General features: G+C 37.1%; 1 protein-coding gene across 18 annotated transcripts in view; it reads right to left on the minus strand.

Moving 5' to 3' along the window:
- Nucleotides 1–21,715, minus strand: part of LOC123517719 (multiple C2 and transmembrane domain-containing protein-like) — a 638,372-nt gene that overhangs the window by 158,297 nt on the left and 458,360 nt on the right. For 11 of the 18 annotated variants that reach the window (XR_006678551.1, XR_006678552.1, XM_045278096.1 and 8 more), the window contains 7 exons: nt 16,721–16,831; nt 15,250–15,407; nt 14,026–14,127; nt 9,738–9,894; nt 4,704–4,846; nt 3,623–3,702; nt 2,867–2,981 (listed from right to left, as the gene is read on the minus strand). Coding sequence is in view for 16 of the 18 variants with exons in the window: in XM_045278096.1 (XP_045134031.1) it covers nt 2,867–2,981; nt 3,623–3,702; nt 4,704–4,846; nt 9,738–9,894; nt 14,026–14,127; nt 15,250–15,407; nt 16,721–16,831 (866 nt within the window). In the remaining 2 variants the exon portion in view is untranslated. The remainder of the gene's footprint in view (nt 1–2,866; nt 2,982–3,622; nt 3,703–4,703; nt 4,847–9,737; nt 9,895–14,025; nt 14,128–15,249; nt 15,408–16,720; nt 16,832–21,715) is intronic. The other 7 variants (XM_045278085.1, XM_045278092.1, XM_045278087.1 and 4 more) reach the window with 6 other exon arrangements.

Raw genomic sequence — 21,715 nt, forward strand, 5'->3', positions numbered from 1 at the left:
AGAGAGAGAGAGAGAGAGAGAGAGAGAGAGAGAGAGAGAGTATCCAAATCGACTACATATTCCATGGTAATGTACGTGGTTGAATTTCCTTTTCTTCCATGGACGAAAAGCTAAGCAAGTCACGGGTGGGCAATTAAACAGGGGTGCAGGGGAGACAGCTCAGGACCACTCCATCAAGCATAACAGCCGTAACCTTGACTTAAAGCTGCTTCTGACACGGAATGGTGGAGCCAGACATCGTAAGAAACTCGAGTCTTTCCTTCTATGAGAGAGAGAGAGAGAGAGAGAGAGAGAGAGAGAGAGAGAGAGACTGTCCATCCCTTCGGAGCAACAAAAGAACGTGATAGAGGGACCGTCTTTTCCCTTCTCCTAAGTTGTCGCCCTTAGTGCCGCATTGAAGTGAGAAACATGACCACCTCACTAGCCCCGATGTGACCCGAACGAACCCTTCCTTAGGTCAGCGCCCCTCTCCATCCCCGCCCCGTCAGGCAAGAGTCAAGAGTCAGGAGTCGTTGCTCGTTCCCTTCCCCTTAACAAGATAACTCCTGACCTCGCCCATGTAAAATTCTATTACCCAATTTTTTTTTTTTTTATACGAATATGTTTGTCTTTCACACATGACAAAAGAAAAAAGTAAAAATAATATTTCCTTCGTGACAATACAAAGAATATATCATTCAGGTTTGTTTATTATTTATTATTTTTTTCATTCAACGAAGAAGTTAGACATGTAAATAAATTCTAACGTACGGACACAAACTGGTTCGCAAAATAGAAGTGTAAATGAGATGGTTAAACTAATAATAATGATAATTAAGTAAATGATTAAGAAAGTGTAAAGTTCATGAAGCCATAGACGTCAGGTAAGACCATTCCAGAAGGTTAGATACATTAACAGATGTCGATGACAGGCGGTAAGTTTTAAGTGCTCGGCCGTGGTGTTGTGTAGATCAGACGGCCCGTAGCAGTCTCCTTATTTTCCCAAGTTTTGACCCTTCATTAGCGGCAGGATTTCCTCAAAGGAGCCAAAAGTTCGTGTGCCACTTTATCGAAGAGGTCCAAGCACGAAACTCGTGAACTAAACCAGTCGGGACCTTCGCCAGCTATTTCAAAGCGTTCATTAACTTCCTCCAACTTGGAATGCATCAGAAGCCTCGCTAACTCTTGGACACGTCGGTATTCTTGCTAATCATCTTAACTTGTCAAAAGCTTTCGCTGACTTTTTGAACATCAGTATTCTCTTTGTCTGAACGCGTTAATACTCGCTAACAGTTTGAACGTGTCGGCACTCCGCATGGTACTCTTCCTAATGTCTGAACGCGTCCTCGCTATTTGAACGCGCCAACTGTCCCGTAAACTGTTGTGAGCGGCTTAGACCTAAGTGAACTATATGAAGTTGTTAAGACTCCCAGTTCTACAACGCATTGTACACAAAAAAGTTCAGACACCAATCATACTGAATCCCAATGCTCATTCCTATATACGAGAATACGTAAGGTGGCGCCCATGGAGTCAAGGCTATCAGGAACATCAGCCTAACGAGTCCTTGGAGCACCCTTAGCTCCCTCCCCCTTCACTCTCCAGTCTCCACCAACAGCACACGCCACCACTACCTGTGATGAAACTCGCCACCGCCGCCCCGTCCCCTCAGCTTTGCCTCACCCACTCCCAAAACACGCATCTGATACCGCATCACCTCCCCACCCACTCCCACCCGCACCAGGCACTACCCAATGGCATGCCCCCCCTCCCCGCCACAGCATTTATATGAAATATAGTTTCTGGGTACACCTTTCCCATTTTACTAGTTTATTTTTTTCCATGTAAGTGGGACACTGGCCAAGGGCAAAAGATAGAGTTAAAAAAGAAAAAGACTTAAACGAAGAGTCAAAAAGCAGGTCTAGCACGGTACAGTACATGGTAAGTTTTTTTTCTTTTGTCACAGTATTCCACGCCTTACTTTATACATATATGCCACCACATTTCAATAGAATCCTCCACTGAACACTTCTGAGTAGGCTACACACACACACACACACACACATACTCACGCACACCCATTACCGTGCATCCCGCTGTAATTTATATATAATTAAATGGTGTGCGGCACTCTGCAGCGTACTATTAACTGGAAAGGATACCACTCGTGACTAACACTAATTAGCACAAGGACAACAAAAAAAAAAGTATTTCATGGTAGCATAAAAGGATAGCACGTTAACACTACAAGAGATCACTGTAGCAGAATAGTAAACACTTTTTAACATATTCTCTCTCTCTCTCTCTCTCTCTCTCTCTCTCTCTCTCTCTCTGTTTAATTTAAAAGTTAAATTCATTCTCTCTTTTCACATGCTACTTTTAGAATACAAAAATACGAGTGTATTTGTTATTCTCACAGTATGTTACAACTTTTATGTTCAGGAAAGAAGCAAAATAACATAGTTATACTTTCCACAGGATAAACAACCTCAATAGTTTCTTGACACATTACATTTTGATAATATACCAACTGTACAATCTGCACACTTCTTTTAATACAAACTTTGCAGAGAGCACTAACACAACATATGTACAGAAATAAATAGCAAAATAATTATACATATACGTATTGCATATAAATAAATAGTTTGCACTTACCTGATCAAATTCCCTCCAAACCTATGACATTCACACTATTGATATCTATGACAACTTTACACATCCCTTGAGTATATTATTTGTCCTCCATAATTCACTTTCTTATTGCCTGCCATCTAGGTAAATTAACATTTGCATACTTTATCACAAAAACAGTCAGAACACTCACGTATACTCCTCTGCTGCTGTTCTTTCCGACACAGGATGGTGAAAGGGAAGCTGCACCTACCTGTTCTTTCTCCTCCTGGGTCTTGGGCTGCAGTGTGAGGCTCATGTACAGCTTGCCCATGTAGGGTGGGGATGCCTTACGGGGCTCAGAGAGGGGTAACTCCACATCTGTACACCTGAAACCATACACAAGACAAATTAATACATAGGTGTTATAATCCCACATGAATTATCATATGTAATGTGACAATCTGCTTGTTTAAAATATGTTTGTTATATAGTATATGTTCACACATGTCAAACACCACCTCACTTCTACAGGGGAGTGATAATTGTGATAAAAAAACATGTTGCCTCAAAATGAATGTCATGTGATTAAGTTCAATAAATGTTCAGTTGCTATTTAAGAGCTGCTCTATAGTTTTTTTTTATTTTCAAAAATAGAAGATAATATTTATGGCTTTCATTTCATCAGCTATAAGGCTGTTTGAAGAACAAAAGGAAATCTTTAGCCACAACAGTCTCATCCAAACTTATATGAAGAGGTTTAAGGCACTAAATTTTTATCAAAATTTCTTGTACCTGTCTAGTTGTGGAAAAATTCTGCTTGTAAGTTTTTGAGGCCTATAAATATGACATCAGAGGTATCTTTTCATTTCTTATTTTTACCACTTTCAAGTGGTATGTACTTAGAAATAAACCAAAAAATTTCAAGAACATACCTTCAACATCATCAGTGTGTCTATCAGTGAAAATACAAGGCAAAAGAAACTCATGCTACCTCTGGTAAGGGATACTTGATGTTAAAGGTACTTACTTGTCAAGATCAAGGGTGGTGAGATCAATGGTAGCTAAGCCCATGAAGTCATCCTGCAGACCCCAGTCATAGTCAAACACCTGTAGGGAGGTAGCATTAGGAGGCTCCTCACAGCCAGGAAAGGTGGGAGTTACCATGAATCTTCACAGCATTCCTACATGACACCCACTTTTTTAGGGTTTTCCTACTTATACCAGTACACCCTGTATTGATAAAAGGGTTTACTGGTTGTTTCAATTTAAGACGTATTTCCAACAAGCAGGTGTGGTAGTTCTTTCTGACAGGTTGCTTCAATGTGGACCCATAAAAATTCCTCTAACTCAGGGGCGGGCAACCTCCGGCCCGTGGGCCACATCCGGCCCGCGAAGGCTTAGCGTCCGGCCCGCCACCCTGCTAGGCTTTATTAATGCAATCCGCCCGGACCTCCCACTAAAAGTAGAGAAGAAACTCTAATAAATTTTAAGTTTTTAAATGAATAAATTATACTATTGAATTACTTTACATTTCATTATTATTATTAGTAGTAGTAGTAGTAGTAGTAGTAGTAGTTGTAGTAGTAGTGTGTGCATACGTTTTCTTTTATTTCTATAGTATTCCATGCATTTGTCTGAGATTTTGTTTTTCACTCCAGCCCGCGACCTCCTTCCAAGAGTCTCATCTGGCACTCACTTTAAAAAGGTTGCCTGCCCCTGCTCTAACTAAATGGTACAGCTCACCTAAATAATCTATATAAATACATGTTTAACCAACTTGTGTAGTTCAATTTATGCTGCTCCATGGTAGTCATTTTGAGCATTCAAATAACATTTTTAATGCATAACTACTGTCTATAGATGGATTTATCCTTAAAACAACAATCTTAGTAATATTTCCAACACTTTCAAATACAAAAGAATCAACATGATATATTAAAACAGGTGTAATATATCACATATATACTTTCACTGTTTACAAAATGTTTTCAGTCTAGTATTTCTTTGCATTTCTTAATCCTTACCTCAACCTTATTTCCTTAATCCTTAGCTTTATCACACACTAAAATCAACTTGACCTTTATGCTGCTCCCTTCTAGAGCTCTTACCTTTACTGACACAGGCTCAAAGGGATCCTCTATGCCCACAGTGAATGATTCATCCCATGTGGGATTCAGATCTTTGTATACTGTCTTGGATTTGTAGGCAAGCTTCCCTGCAACCTTGAACTTCACATAGGGATCACTGGTGCCTGCAGGGAGGTTATTGAGAGGTCAGTTTGTGACAGGTACAATATAAATTAAGCAACAGAAAAAGTAAATTATGTAATCTGAGGTCACGTGCTGAAAGAGAAAAAAATGAAAGGGCGAGGAAGAACGTGTTAGAGAATATTAAATGCTTTAATTATGAAGCCAGCACAAGGAAATTGTACAAGTATGTGACCCTTTATTGATGGATTTTTTTTTTTTTGTATCAGTGATGGGAAGCAAACTTCTGGACAATGAAACATGTCAAGTTCATTTATATTCACTCAAAAACTTATTTTCAGAACACCAATAATTTAGGTTAGCTGAAGCAAGAGATGCCACACATGAGCTGGACTTAATCATGTTGTTCAAATATTCTTGTATTACTCATCATTTGTCTTACCTCATACTGTAACATAATGTTCTGAGGAGCATTGTCTGTCATGATTGCAAATCAAATTAATTTCATACAAAAAAAGTAAGCAGCCAATCAACATTAAGCATTGAAAGCTTTACTGATTTGTATTGCTGATATTCATTACATAAAAATCTGAAGACACTGAGTTACAACAGAAGGTTGAAGAAAGTTTCCTTCATTCCTCAGGGTATATTCCTACATTAATCTAAATTCCAGTTGACATTTGCTATGAGTGAGTTCTGTTTAAGACTTATTTGGTACATCTTGGGTGCTTCATAAAGAGTCACATACCTAAATTTATATCTAATTTGTAATTAACATTCATCCACATCTTTAGAGGAAGTAGAAATATGACCAGAACAACAATCCAGATATAAGCCACAATATCAAAGATGAAGCTTGGGGATAGGCAAAAATATGCATAATTTCTGACCCAAAATACTTGAATTAACATATAGAAAAATTATGGAATGGAATATATCACCAGTCATGTTCACTTTACTGTATGAAAAGTTTAGAAAACATTTAAGACTGCATTGCATTCAGTATAAGAAATTAGTATGAATAAAGCTTGAATGATAAATTAAATTGACACTTATTTTAAACTGAAAACTTTAAAAATCAGAATCTTAAACATATTTATTTCATGCAAGATTATGTGTTAAATAATTCATAGGTCTGACACAACTTTCTAACATGCAAACATGAACATGCACTTTTTAAAATGTCATGCCCCGGTATAAACAATTCAAAGCATGCATTTCATGTACTTAAGGTGAGGTATACTGATCAGGTTGTTGTCTTATCTAATATTGACATCTGATTCAGATAGATTTTGAAAATATGCAATCAAAAGCTTTCTTCGAGTGCAAATAAACTTCAACAAATCTTTCATTCCAGGTGGTCAGCTGACCTGATAATGTCTTCATGATGCACCACTTGACTACTTTTGTCAAATTTATTTGGAGTTGAAGATTAAACAAGCAAAGAAAAGAAAAATCAAACAAGACTATCTTAGGAGGTTCACTATTGTAGTGGATGCCAGAAAAAAATAATATTCATATTTCTTGATTTCTTATATATAACTGGTCAAAGATGTCAATTTGTGCTTCATACAAACAAGAATGCTTATATTAGCAAACAATTCTAAACAGTGATGTGACTTGACTCAGTGGTCAAATACTTTGAGACTGCTAAGTCTCATTTAGGTGTGTATTAATACTGAAATATCATAAGAGTATCCTCAGTTCAGTCAAACAAATGAAGATAATGAACATTTGTGTGCCATGATACAAAATTATACCTGATCTATCTTTTGCATTCCTAGTCATTGACAAATTTACTAACAAGCTATATTACTGTAAATTAGCATTGAATATCAATCATCATCAGGGAATGGCTTTAATTCATCAAAGCTTATTTCTATCAGTCCATCTAAACATGTATTGCATTTCTTACCATCTGCCTCCATTCCTTATCAGTAAATGTTCTTCCCACTTTTTTTTTAGCTTTGACTTTTTTAAGCTACAATTTATCAGTCCAATCTACTGCTTTATCTATATTGCTCTTGCCACCTCACTTTACCTCTCCTGACATACTTCACGTTCCCCTATCTTTCCTGATACTGTGACTCAACTATCATACAACACTTGCATTATTTTTGGTGTTCTGTCAAGTTAATGGTATTAAGGTAGATAACAGAGTAGAATCCTTATGGCTGGATGTTAGAGTAAACAAAAGTAAGGTTATTAGAGTAGGAGCTTTTTATAGACCACCTAACCAGTCAGCAGATGTAGACAACCTTATGGTAGATGAGATAAATAGGGGGTATACTAGTCAGACAATTATCTTAGGGGATTTTAATCTTAAGTCAGTAAACTGGGAGAGGATGGTAGGAGATGCTAGTGAAAATAAGTTTATGGAAAGTTTTCAGGATAACTATTTAATGCAGAGGGTAGATAAACCTATTAGGGGGAGGAAGGTTTTAGACATAGTACTAACAAATATTGAGCATTGTTTAAAGGAAGTTGAGGTAGGACAGACTTTAGCAAACAGTGACCATCATATAATTAGATTTATCATTAATTTCAGTAGGGATAATATAGTGAATAAGACTAGAATCCCAAACAATCAGAAAGGCAATTATGGTAGGTTACGTCAGTTAATAGGAGAGGTAAACTGGGAAGATAGTATTAAATGGGGCAATGTCTGAGTGGAAGGAAGTGGTTAGTGGGGTACCCCAAGGATCAGTGCTAGGACCTCTTCTTTTCTTGGTGTACATTAACGATTTAGATATAGGAATTAGTAGCAAAGTATCAAAGTTTGCAGATGATACTAAGATAGCATGTGCAGTACAGAGTGAAAAGGACAATTACAGAATACAACAAGACCTGGATAGGCTGATAGCATGGGCAGACAGGTGGCAGATGGAGTTTAATTCTAAAAAGTGTCAGGTTATGCATTTAGGTAAAGACAACACAAACTTTAGCTATGAGATGGAGGGATGTTGGCTAGAGGCAGTAGAGGAGGGAAAGGATTTAGGAGTAGTGATAGACAGGACTATGAAATTTTCAAAGCAATGTTTAGAAGCAAGAAATAGGGCAAATAGGATCCTGGGTTTTATAAATAGAAATGTTAGTTATAAAAGTAAGGAAGTGGTGCATAGCTTATATAATTCCTATGTTAGGCCCCATTTAGAGTATTGCATACAGGCCTGGTCACCCCATTATAGGCAGGATATCAACATGTTAGAAAGGTTCAGAGAAGAGCAACTAGGATGATACCACAGTATAGAGATTTAAAGGAATTAAACATGTTTTCATTTGAGAGGAGATGTATAAGAGGGATATGATAGAGTTATTTAAAATGTTCTCAGATACAAACTACATAGATGTGAGATCTTTCTTTACCTTAGAGGAGGGAAGTAGGACTAGAAATCATGGCAGGAAGATTAGAAAGCAAGGCTGCAGGTTAGATATAAGAAAATATTTCTTTAGTCATAGGGTGGTAGACTTCTGGAATGCATTGCCAGAGAGGGTTGTAAATAGCACTAGTTTGACAATGTTTAAAAACAGATTAGATAAGCATTTAAATTTATTAGATTTATAATTATGTATAGTGCTGCATGATAGTTTTTATAAGAAATTTACTATAGTTAAACAAGACATGATCCCCATGTATGGGGATCACAGATTGTAGAGGAATTCACTGCAGGACTTAGCCCTGTTAATGGGCCAAATATTTAGAATTAGTATATAATGTATTGTGTACTTGTAAGTGTATCTTTACGTACTGATGACATGGTCGCTGTGCGACTGATACAGGATAACCTAGATGGGCCCTGGTGGCCCTTTGTTATCCTATTATTTATGTTATGTTATATTATGTTATGTTCACAGTTATGGCCCATGGAAACAGAATAGCTTTATCCATATACATACCCATGACTTTTCTTTAATGTTTTCATCTCCAGTCTTCCCATCGCTCTTAATATTTTCTTGTCTCATGTCTTTCCTTTTACTTTAGATTTGCTGACACTCCTCCTTACTCTCAAATGACCTGTTTGTCATCTACACTTAATTCAGTACTTACAAATCAAATACTACATAAAAAAATTTCTGGCAAGTATCTGCTATCTACCAATCTAAATCATATGCTCACCAACTTTAATAATTTAATAATTTTGTACACAATCTTTGTTCATGTTATTCTCCTACATGAGCTATTGCATTCTTCTAATATCCATCACAGTCCTCAATCCCTCAAAGACAAGCACTGACAACCTGTCACTGTACAGAATCTTTTTATCTATGAGCTACATGACCTGGCACTTGCACCTCAAATCAGAACTGGAGAAATAATGAGTTTTCTATTACAATGCCTTGTAGTGAGATGCATTCTATAAGCAATTACTCAAAATACATTATCTTTTAGAATATAATACCAAATGTCTTCAGAATGAAAACTACAATGACAACTCCAGTATGAGAGATTAATGAAAATTTCATTTTGCCATGGCTGAGACATTACTCATACTGTATTTCAAAACAAATCAATAGCATAAAGATTAAACAGATTTATGCTTTTTTAGAGTTATAATCATCTAAAGATGTATTCACTAATTGTACATCAATTAATCCATCAAAAGAAGTACTACATTTAAATGCATGGAAATTGGGCAACCAACCACAATGCTGGAAAACATGCAAAGTCATAAACTAGGAGGTTATGTGTCAGAAAGTCATCTGTGTCCTAGCAAGTAATACCTTCTACTGCAACTGTTAGTCAGCTTAACTACAAGGTGGAGAGACAGTGAGGCCCTGATGTATCAGAAAGGTTGGGGCACCAGAAGAGAGGAGTGTGCTCCTGATGTGTTAGGGTGAGAGGACATCCATGCTGCACTGGTTGTCTGAGGTGCACGCTGACTTGTTAGGTCATAGAGGAGCAATACACAGGACAAACATAAGGTTGGTCACTACCTGCTCTTGTAGTTTCTCCTGACTGGTAGGACGAGTATTGGGGGAGGAGCTTACCGCAGGCATCACGGGCAACCAGGTCTTGGCCGCGCTTGAGGTGGATGTGGAGCTGGAAAAAGGAGTGTTGGCGAAGGGCTCGCTGCCGCTGCACAGCTGGATCCTGCCCCAGGAAAATATGAGTAAAAAAAACAATGAGGAGAGAACATAAGACACAACATGCATCATCTAACAAAGCAGCTTGTCACAGCAGCTGCCCAGTCAATGAAAAATAGATCTACAGTCAGTGTTGGTCAACTGGCTATTAAGTGTTGCTAATCTATATATGTTGTCATGCCCAAGTATCATATTCACCCTTATTTAAGAAAAAGATTTCGTATGGTGCTATGTTGTATAATGCAAAACTATAATTCACTATCTCAAAGTGTGATAAGGACTCAGAAACCAATATGCAAATTTCAGTCAAGCATGTGTGTGTGTGTTATATGGGTATCATACCATTTATCTGACATCTAGATTAAGACTGCAAAAATTTAGTGCTTTCATTGATGGTGGTGGTTACCTTAGAAATTGGCAGATCTATCTTGCTTCATGCTGATTGACCAACAAATATTTCCTCCAATAAATAATATCTGTGAGCTGGAACTCTTTTATATCTACTGCAATCCCTCCATGGCTAGCAATCCAAGCTAATCCTTCTCCTTCTTAGACTATAACAATCCACACTACTACATGATTATTTCATCAGAGTTCACTTCTACAGGTCTATGGTTATTATGATCCTGCTGCTACATAGTGAAGCTTTGGGTCCACAAAGATTCCTTAACATGTTCCCTACTATTGCCAGGACAGCAAACTCACCCACACTGCAATACAAATAAATTGTCGTCACGTCAGTGCTGGTCAAGCCAGCGAAGTGAGAAGAGCAAAGCGTTGTCTGGGAGAACCCCCAAACAAACTGGCAATCTCAAAGTGTTTGCCCACCAGTGGGTCGCATCACATACCATGAAAAATTTATGACTTCTCTGTAATACGACCCACCGGTGGACATACAGTGGTACTTCGACATACTAATTTAATTCGTTCCGTGACGATTGTTGTATATAAAAAATTGTATATCAAATAAACTTTTCCATAGAAATTAATGGAAATAGAATTAATTTGTTCTTGTGATATGAATTTACCCCCCAAAAAAATTAACATGCTTTAAATACCAACCAAATATAGATTTAATATAAGAACAATACAATGTTTATTGTATGAATGATACAAATTAACTATATTGCCCAAAATAACAACTTAACCTGCAAAACTCGGAACACATTAATACACGTTCATCACACAAGACTTGGGGCATATCGATAGACGTTTAGGCTTTTTATGGCTATATTTTGCCTATTTTCTTCCCGTTTTCTTTGCTTGTGAGCTGGCAACGCTCATCAGGAGTAAACATATGCTCTATGTCACTGTGTCACCAATGATGGATGGTGGGAGCGACAGTGATTTCACGGTGTCTGATTTCGCCACCTCTCGCGCACCTTACTTCTATACCTCGGGTCTCTCGCCATGTTACAGGGAAACAACTTTTGAATGAGAGTGGTATCAGAACAGGCAACAGGGGGGAGAGAGAGAGAGAAAGACAGAGAGAGAGAGAGAGAGAGAGAGAGAGAGAGAGAGAGAGAGAGAGAGAGGATACAAGGGGCCCATTTTCTATTGCTCTAGCCAAGGCCACTGAACCCGATTGGATGCAAGGCCACCTAAACCGATGATACCACCTCATTCAACCTGTGATATTTTGGTAACCATGACATCTAGAGACTTCTGGTTTTTTGCATTGCAAAGAGGATGAGTTGCTTGTGGGCAGAACACCATTTGTACTCACTTGTTTATTGAATTTCTTAGTATAATCAGTATGTGAATACAGGCTATTTTGTGTGTTTCTCGCCAAACTTTTACTTTTAGGACTCATGATCTTGAGTTCACAAAACTTAAGAAAAAATACACACTGCTGAGGAGCAGAGACACATACATGCACGAAGGATGAACAACGATACACAACGTGGGCTGAATGTTCAGGTGGACATGGGTAGCCGAGTGATAGCTGCTCCACCTACCGATGGCTATTTGCATCTTAAAAATATCTTCGTATTTCAATGCGTAAATTATATGAAATTTTTAGTCGTATATAAAAAAAATTGTATGTTGGGACGATCGTATCTCGAGGTATTACTGTACGTACTTTATTTGTTGATATTTAGTGCATCTCTATTCTGTACTGTATTTTTCCTTTCTTAAATTTGTTTATATATTTTTGTCTCTGTTTTCCATATCTAGAAAATTAATGCAACACGATTTTATGGTCACCGTAGTCCAACAGAAGAAAGAGAAGATAAAATAAGATAAAGATGATAGGAAAATTATGAAATTATGAAAATATCAATAAAGAAAATTATTGAAGCTTATCAAGGAAAGTCCAATTGTGGTATCTTGGTTTGATATATTTTTTATAGAAGTTTTATGTTTTCTGAAGGAAAAATGCAAGATAATATAGTTTTCTTACATGTATTAGAAGAAATAAATAAATATTTTTCAGTTAATTTTTATAACATTTTTTTATTTATTTGTTTTTTATTTCTTTACTTATGCTTATTTATATATATGCAATTCAAAAGGATCACCAATGGCAGCTTTTACTTACAATTTGACCAAATAACATCAGGAAAAATATAAAGAATTAATAAAAAAATCACTGAAGCTTGTCAAAGAAAGTCCAATTGTGATATATATCTGTTTCAATAATTTGTTATAGAAATAAGTTTTATGTTCTTCTGATAGAAAAAATGCAAGATAATAGAGTTTTTTTTTTACATGTATTAGAAAGAAAATATGGAAACAAGAAAAAAAATTTCATGTTCTTTTATAACATTAAAAGCAAAATAAGCTACATATTATTTATCAATCATTGTTTATTATGCCTTCCTACACATACTGTTTTATTGAAATTTTGCTATATAATCTAATTTCTATTAATAATAAGATTAGAATGTGATACATGTGAAAACTGTTCTATGACCCAGTGGTGGGTTGCATCGCACCAGTGGATAGTAACCCATCAGTGGGTCGTATCATAGAGAACGTGTTAATGTTGATGGCCATTCTATTTCTTTGATTATTCAAACTGAGATTTCCTTTCAACATTCATATGAGTTCCTCTTTTTTAAGCCAATCATCTGGCCAATATCAAAAAATCCTTATCAGAATCCACAATTCACATTCATCCGAAACCATGGATATCTACACTATACTGCAGCTGAGGTGACAAAGCCAGAATCATATTTCCCTTACACTAAACCTGCTCTATGATTTCACGTCACATCATTGTACAAGAACACAGCAGAAATCTGCCAAATACAATTATCCTTATATTCATGTTTAGTGCATGTCTGGTAAATGGTATTCTATGTGTATTATGACTAAGACAAAAATAAGCATTCACACTATTCTATGCAAGAAAATATATTGTATAAGAATATTAGTATTTCTATTTTATGTTGAAGCCTAAAAAATATTATCAATTTATCTTTCATCTATGAAGGCAAGAGCCATTGCTACTCGGTCTATGTAATAACACCAGTATGGCCAACAGTTCTTGTCTGTGGTGCAGGTCTACAGCTTTGGTAGTGTATTGAAAAGGCTACTAAATAAATACTTGCAGAACTGTTAATTTAATGCTTGAAAATCTATGAAACTTTCATATGAAAGCAAAGTAAGATACATAAAAATAAAAAAGACATCATTATCTGTTAACTTATTAAAGTTTTCCACAACAGTTTGCAGTCACACAATATATTAAACTTTCATGCACACTAACAGCAGTAACCACTGATTAAAGCAGACCAGATCAATAAAGGCAATCAAGGATACCAGTCAGCATGCTTGCTGGTCATATCTACAAATAACAGCCCTCAATATAACCTCCTACCTCACTTGCCATATGAAGGTGGTGATGCTGCTTCTACTCAGAGAGGAAAGGGGGAAAGCACTGAGAAGGGAGGGCATTGTCAAGAAAAAAGTTTAGATGTTCCTTGTGCAAAGATCTATGCAAAGACTATTTGCATTATTTAATAGTGTGTAGAAGGGTTGTATCTTTAAAGAGAGAAAAGTGATATGTATGAAGATGAGCATCTATTGAAGTGATGAATGTTGATAAGAAAAAGGCAGGGATAATGCAGGAATTGTGGAAGTGGTTTCTTTGGGAGATTGAGGGTCAAGACGAGTTGCTTCTTGCACTGACCTCCTTTGACCAGACCTCACAGATGGTGGTGTTGGTGCTGGAGGAGGCCTGGAGGGGTGAGGGGGCATCCATCGTCACACTCTCACCCTCACACAACATCAGCTACCAATGTTCAGTCAATCAATATTGCTTCTCTATCTCAGCTAACTTAAGCTCTCTTAGGATGGCCTGTCTGAGAACATAGACTAGAGAAGAGTAAACATGCTTTGCTAACCAACCAAAAGAGCTATTCAAAGAAAACAAGTCAGGAAAAACTCAATGTGCATCTTTTAGGGATTTAGTACAGTTTTTGTTCTTCTGTTCCATTTCATGTCATTTAATAATATTATGGTTATTTATCTTTGACTGTTGAACTGTTTTATGTTTGGACAGGGAATGTGCAAATTTCCACTAATAAGGTTCTCATTTACTTACACATTTTTTTAAACATTACAACAGCCATCTGTCTCTCACATCAACAAGTGTTTATTCATCTTTCTAATTTTAACAACAATTTATACTTTTGGTGGAAGGAATGACAAGATTTCCTTTTTTCTTTTGTTTTTTGTATTTTACAGATCTGCTTTGAATTATTTCAAAATGTTGAATGCAAATCCTCAAAATGGGAATAGCTCTACAGAGGTTAAGACAAATCAAATGACTGTTAAGAAACACAACCAAGCAATCCTCTTGGGCAGCTCAAGCCATACATGAAGAAGCCCTTGAGAAATTATATTCATTTCCCTTCCATGCCAGGCAACCTCCACCATAAAGAAAAGAACATTCAGCTTAAAATTAAGATATAATGAATACAAATATGAAATAATAAAAAAAACATTTTTGATAAGCCATTGGCAATTTAATTAATTCTAAGTATCAAATTTCTTGAATTAACATGATCCTCAGGCAATGCAAAGCTTCATTTAGAGTACAGCTCATACTTTTTCAGTCTCAATGCTTATAAAAGCTTCAAACATTTCTCTGGTGCAATGATATTAATTTCATTATGAATTTCACACAAGCTCAAGTCACTTAGCCTTACAAGATGGCAGGCTTTCCCTACCAGTAGGTGCTGCATGTCAGAACCCAGTCATGAGCATTATAGGAATCAGAAGCAAGACTCAACAGGCACCAACAGTGACATATACAGTAGTGCAGAGCTGAGGGATATGTTAGGTGCTGTAAAGTAAGTGACAATGATCAAAGGTTACAACAGTAGACCCTGAAGTAAGGATGCCAACACACCTGCTGAGAGGTGTCGCTCTCTGTCCCACGCCCAAGGAGGTAACTTGGGGATGCGGTGTCAATGCTGAAGTGAGCAGCACGGGCAGGTGTGGGAGGGGAGAAGTTTGATGCTATGGAGGCTCCCTGATCTCCAGACTCTCCTGGTGCCCCACTAGTATCTGTGAGATGGTAATTATTAGAGAACAACTCTCTCTCTCTCACTTTATCTAAGGAAAATAGGAGTAAGAGTCAATCAAACATAAATGTTCACATTGTATATTAAGACTACATTGGTACTTAAGGTAATATATTTCAATATTGCTATATCACACTCAAGATATGTCAGTTAAAAATATGAGGACAAAACCAATCTAAAAGTACATATCAGGGTAAAGAGGAGCATCATATCATAAACAACTTAGACTTTTGAGCTCAAACAGTAACTACAAAAGTCTAAACTCATGAATTTGATGAAATTTGTCTTCATTAAAAGTAATGAATTTCTTCTACTATGTAGGCATATATGATGCAATATTAGAACAATCTTAGAAAATACATAAATATTTCTTACACAAATAGATTTAGTGTTTACAATAATCCCACAACTCCCAAAGAGTTCTTCCCTACATCCATGTAATAAATTATGCATTTTCATGACAAAATATAAACATTACACATCTATGATAGTGAAAGTGAATATCACCACACAACATGAGACAAAAAAATAAGCAAAATTTCAAATGAAAGTGCTGAGCATGCACAAAAAAACAAGTTCAAGAAATTCAAATGAAGCTGAAGAAAAGAGATCAAGAAAAAAGTTAATAATAAAAAAAAGCATATGCAACATGTCACCCAAATAGTAATAGTAGAAACCACCACCTCAAATTTATTATGATTGGAAATAAAGGAGTTAAAATATGCAAGGGCAGCACATCAGCCCTTTTTACTACCCACACTTGAAGCTAGCAGGTGACACAATAAGCTTCCCTGGTGAGGTGTCCTGTAAAGCATTTCAAATTGAGTACATGGAACTGACAACATACATACAAAAAACAACTATTTATTCCCTCACTTCCCTCTTATTGATACTTAATATCAAGATGAAACCTGTGCTGTAACAACAAGAAATCTTATGAACTTTCCAAGTCTTTTCTTGATTTCACATGAAACTGTAATATTTCTCAGCTTCAAATTTCACTATATGGAAAAATCACTTTCTAGTAATAATATTGGCACTGCTATTCAGACACCAACATTATGTACTTTTTTTGATAGGTTGTACTTTTGAGGGAAGAGGATTTTCAATGGTCATTTTATACAAAGGTAAAACACACTTGCTTCTTGGTGCCAAACACTCAGTGGTGCAACACACAACTGACAACAAACAGATCTCGCACAAGAAATGGTGCAGATGACAGCGCAATAAGAGCAATGAATCAGGCAGACCCATTTCAGCATTGCCTCACTCTCCACATTATCCACCAGTTGGTACCTGGCTCAAGAGATGCTTCAGTAGAGGCCAGTAGTTCATCAGGCAGTTCCTCCATAATGCGAGACTCAGTCTCTGTGGGGTCTTCCCCATTTTCAAAGAGTGTATTAGGATCTGAAGATTGACAGAACCATATTGATGATTTAAGGTTCCAAGCTATTACACCTATCCTTGTAGTACATGTATCTATCAAACTGTCCTGAAACTGTGATAAAGTACCTAAACACACACACACACACACACTTGGAACAGTTTGAGTGAGGAAGTGGTGACAGCAAAGTGTGCATAGCTTTAAAGAAAAATTGGATAAGTGTAGATATGGAGACGGGGCCACATGAGTGTAAAGCCCAGGCCCTGTAAAACTACAACTAGGTAAATACAACTAGATAAATACACACACACACACACACACACACACACACACACACACACATTTCTTTGTCCACTACATGGACAAAGAAATGATAAAGAAATTGATAAATACTATAATAAAACCTAAATTGGAATATGCAGGAGTAGTGTGGACCCCTCATAAAAAGAAACACATAAGAAAATTGGAGAGGCTACAAAAAATGGCTACAAGAATGGTCCCAGAACTTGAAGGGATGACATATGAGGAGAGACTAAAGGCTATGGATCTACCAACCTTGGAACAAAGAAGGGAGAGAGGAGACCTGATACAAGTCTATAAATTGATCAACGGAATGGACCAAGTGGATAATGAGAAACTGATCTTGAGAGAAGAATATGACATCAAGCACAAGATCGCATAGTAAAAAGCTGAGAAAGGGAAGATGTCTGAGAGATATTAAAAAATATAGTTTCCCGCAGAGATGTATTGAGACGTGGAACAGTTTAGATGAAGAAGTAGTGTCTGCAACGAGTGTGCACACTTTTAAAGTAAGATTGGATAAGTGTAGATATGGACACGGGGCCACACGAGCATAAAGCCCAGGCCCTGTAAAACTACAACTAGGTAAATACACAGACGATTCATACAAAGGAGACCGATTAAATTACAGAAAGGCTGATATTGAGAATCTCAAGAACTATTTTAAAAACGTAGACTGGGAGGAGATGGAAAACTCAGAGACAATGCAAGACAAATATAACTTATTTTTGGAAATATACAAAACAGGAGTCAGGGAATATGTCCCAAAATATAGACCTAAAGAAGAAGGAAAGAAAGATTGGTTTAATGCAAGGTGTGCTAAGGCAAAGGAGAAAACAGATGGAGCATGGAAAAGGTGGAGGAGAAATAGAATCCAGCAAATAAGGAAAACTTCAAAGCAGTGAGAAATGAATATGTTAAGGTGAGGAAGGAAGAGGAAAAGAACTTGAAAAGACATTGTCGAAAAATGTAAGGAGCAACCAAAATTGTTCTATAGATTCATAAATGGAAAAATTAGGCAAAAAGAAACAATAGAAAGGTTAAAAGGAGAGAACGGGATGGTGGAAGACCCAAAAGTATGGCAGAACTATTAAATAAAAAATTCCAGGAGGTCTTTACTAAGGAATCCAAATTTGAGAGGCCACAGGGTAATAGAGAGACAATCTATATGAAAGAGATTAAAGTAACCAAGCTTGAAATAAAAGAGTTAATGAAGGAACTGGATGAAGAGAAGGCAATGGGACCAGATGAAGTCTCAGGCAGAATACTGAAAGAATGTAGGGAAGAACTAGCAAGTCCTATATACAACATCATAAAATGCTCAATAGAAAATGGAACAGTACCAGTAGAATGGAAAAGAGCTGAGGTGGTTCCCATATATAAGAGCGGAAGGAAGGAAGAACCTTTAAATTACAGACCGGTATCACTAACTAGTGTAATATGCAAGATGTGTGAAAGAATAATAAAGAAACAATGGATCGAGTTCCTTGAAGACAACAAATTAATATCAAATAGCCAATTTCATTTTAGAAAGACGGTCATGTGTAACTAATTTATTGAGTTTCTATTCTAGAATAGTTGATAGAGTACAAGAGAGAGAGGATGGGTTGACTGTATTTATTTGGATTTAAAAAAGGCGTTTGACAAAGTGCCACATGCAAGATTACTGTGGAAGTTAGAGGAGAAGGGTGGCTTAAAAGGAAGCACATTGAGATGGATAGAAAATTATTTGAGGGGGAGAGAAATAAGGACGGTAGTTAAAGATATGAAGTCCAAGTGGAGAGCAGTAGAAAGCGGAGTGCCACAGGGTCAGTATTGGCACCAATACTTTTCCTCATTTATATTAACGACATGCCAGAAGGAGTGAACAGCTACATAAATCTGTTTGCAGATGATATGAAACTGTGCAGAGTTATAAAGCAAAAGGAGGATTGTGAAATACTGCAAGAAGACCTAAATAAGATCTGGGAATGGAGTAAGAAGTGGGAAATGGAATTCAATGTGAACAAAAGCCATGTCATGGAAATGGGAAAGAGTGAAAGACGACCTGTGGGAATCTATAAGATGGGAGATGGAGTAGAACTGGAGAAAGTCAAAAGGAAAAGGACTTAGGAGTGATGATGGAAGAAAACAATCAACCAGTAAGCCATATTGATAGAATTTTTAGAGAAACATATAATTTGCTAAGGAATATTGGAGTAGCATTTCACTACATGGACAAAGAAATGATGAAGAAATTGATAAGTACTATAATAAGACCCAGATTGGAATATGCAGGAGTAGTGTGGACCCCTCATAAAAGAAACACATAAGGAAATTGGAGAGGCTACAAAAATGGCTACAAGAATGGTTCCAGAATTTGAAGGGATGACATATGAGGAGAGACTAAAGGCTATGGATCTACCAACCTGGAACAAAGAAGGAGAGAGGAGACCTGATACAAGTTTATAAATTGATCAATGGAATGGACCAAGTGGATAATGAGAAACTGATCCTGAGAGAAGAATATGACATCCAAGCACAAGATCGCATAGTAAAAAGCTGAGAAAGGAAGATGTCTGAGAGATATTAAAAATATAGTTTCCAGAGATGTATTGAGACGTGGAACAGTTTGGATGAAGAAGTAGTGTCTGCAACGAGTGTGTATACTTTTAAAGTAAGATTGGATAAGTGTAGATATGGAGACGGGGCCACACGAGCATAAAGCCCATGCCCTGTAAAACTACAACTAGGTAAATACAACTAGGTAAATACACACACACACACACACACACACACACACACACACACACACACACACACACACACACACGCACACCTAAAGAAATTCTTTCAAGAGACAAATTGGATGAAATTCAAGAGTGCTAAGGGAGCAAATGAAAAGTGGAAGGAATTTATAAAAATATACAAAGAAGGTGAGAAAAATTTGTACCAATAAGACAACATAGAAGTTGGAAAGCAGGACTGGTTTAACGATAGATGTGAAAAGGCTAGAACAAGAAAAGAGGATGCATGGAAGAGGTGGAGAAGGAAAAGACGGATTAAGCAGTGGGAAAGTTACAAAAGAGCAAGAAATGAATATGTGTTGATTAGAAGAGAAGAAAGAAAGAAACAAGAAAAGGATATAATTGATAAATGTAAAGACCAACCAAGGCTTTTTACAGACATGTGAACAACAACATCAAAAATAGAAAAGTATTGAAAGTTTAGAAGTAAATGGAGTATGCAGTGAGGATCCCAGGAAATGGCAGAGGCTATGAATGGATGCTTTCGGAAGGTATTCACAAAGGAGACTGCTTTTGACAAACCACTGGTAATGGAACAGAAAGGGATTATGAAGGAGTTTCAAGTAACTGTGGAGGAGATCAAGAATATGATGGGGAGTTTAGAAGTGAGAAAAGCTGTGGGACCTGATGGGGTATCAGGATGGATTTTAAGAGAATGCAGGAGCAACTGGCAGAAAAAGTTTGTGAAGTAATTGATGCCTCATTAAGGGAAGGTGTAGTGCCCCAAGACTGGAAAAGAGCTAACATTGTCCCAATCTATAAATCAGGTAACAAGAGACCCATTGAACTATAGACCAGTGTCACTTACAAGTGTGGTAGCTAAGATGTGTGAGAGGGTGGTGAAGAATAGATGGACAGACTTCTTGGAGAAAAATGACATACTTTGTGAGTGTCAATTTGGTTTTAGAAAAGGGCGTTCATGCGACAAACCTGATATGTTACTATTCGAGGGTGATAGATGTAATACAGGAAAGAGATGGTTGGGCTGATGGAATATATCTGGATTTAAAAAGGCCTTTGATAAGGTACCACACGGAGACTGATCTGGAAACTTGAAATGGTAGGAGGAGTGCATGGCAGTTTACTAAAATGGATGGAAGACTTTTGGTAGGAAGAGAAATGAGAACAATAATTAAGGACAGACCATCAGAATGGGGCTTGGTGGAGAGTGGAGTTCCACAGGGATCAGTGTTGGCACCAGTAATGTTCGCGGTCTACATAAATGACATGGTGGATGGGGTGTCCAGTTATGTGAGCCTATTTGCAGACGATGCAAAATTGTTAAGAAAAGTGAGATGTGACAAAGATTGCGAACTACTCCAGGAAGACTTGGACAGAATATGGAAATGGAGCTGTACATGGCAAATGGAGTTCAACACGACAAAATGCAAGAAATTAGAGTTTGGCAAGAGTGAAAGAAGAATCAGGAGTATGTACAAGATAGGAAATGAAGACATAAAACCAGTCATGAAGAAAAAGACCTTGGGGTGACAATTACCAATGACCTATCGCCAGAGAGACATATAAACAAAATAATTGGAGAAGTATTGAACTTATTGAGGAACATAAGAGTGGCGTTCGTATATTTAGATGAAGAAATGATGAAGAAAATAATTACTGCAATGATAAGACCGAGGCTTGAATATGCAACAATACAGTGGGCTCGAACTTAAAGAAACACATAAGGAAACTAGAGAAAGTACAGAGGGCTGCAACAAAATGGTGCCTGACTTAAGAGATTTGACTTATGAAGACAGACTGAAAGAATGCAACTTCCGACCCTGGAAAACAGAAGAAAGGGGAGACCTGATAGCAATATAC

Source organism: Portunus trituberculatus, chromosome 42 (genome assembly GCF_017591435.1).
Source record: "Portunus trituberculatus isolate SZX2019 chromosome 42, ASM1759143v1, whole genome shotgun sequence".
Taxonomy (NCBI): domain Eukaryota; kingdom Metazoa; phylum Arthropoda; class Malacostraca; order Decapoda; family Portunidae; genus Portunus; species Portunus trituberculatus.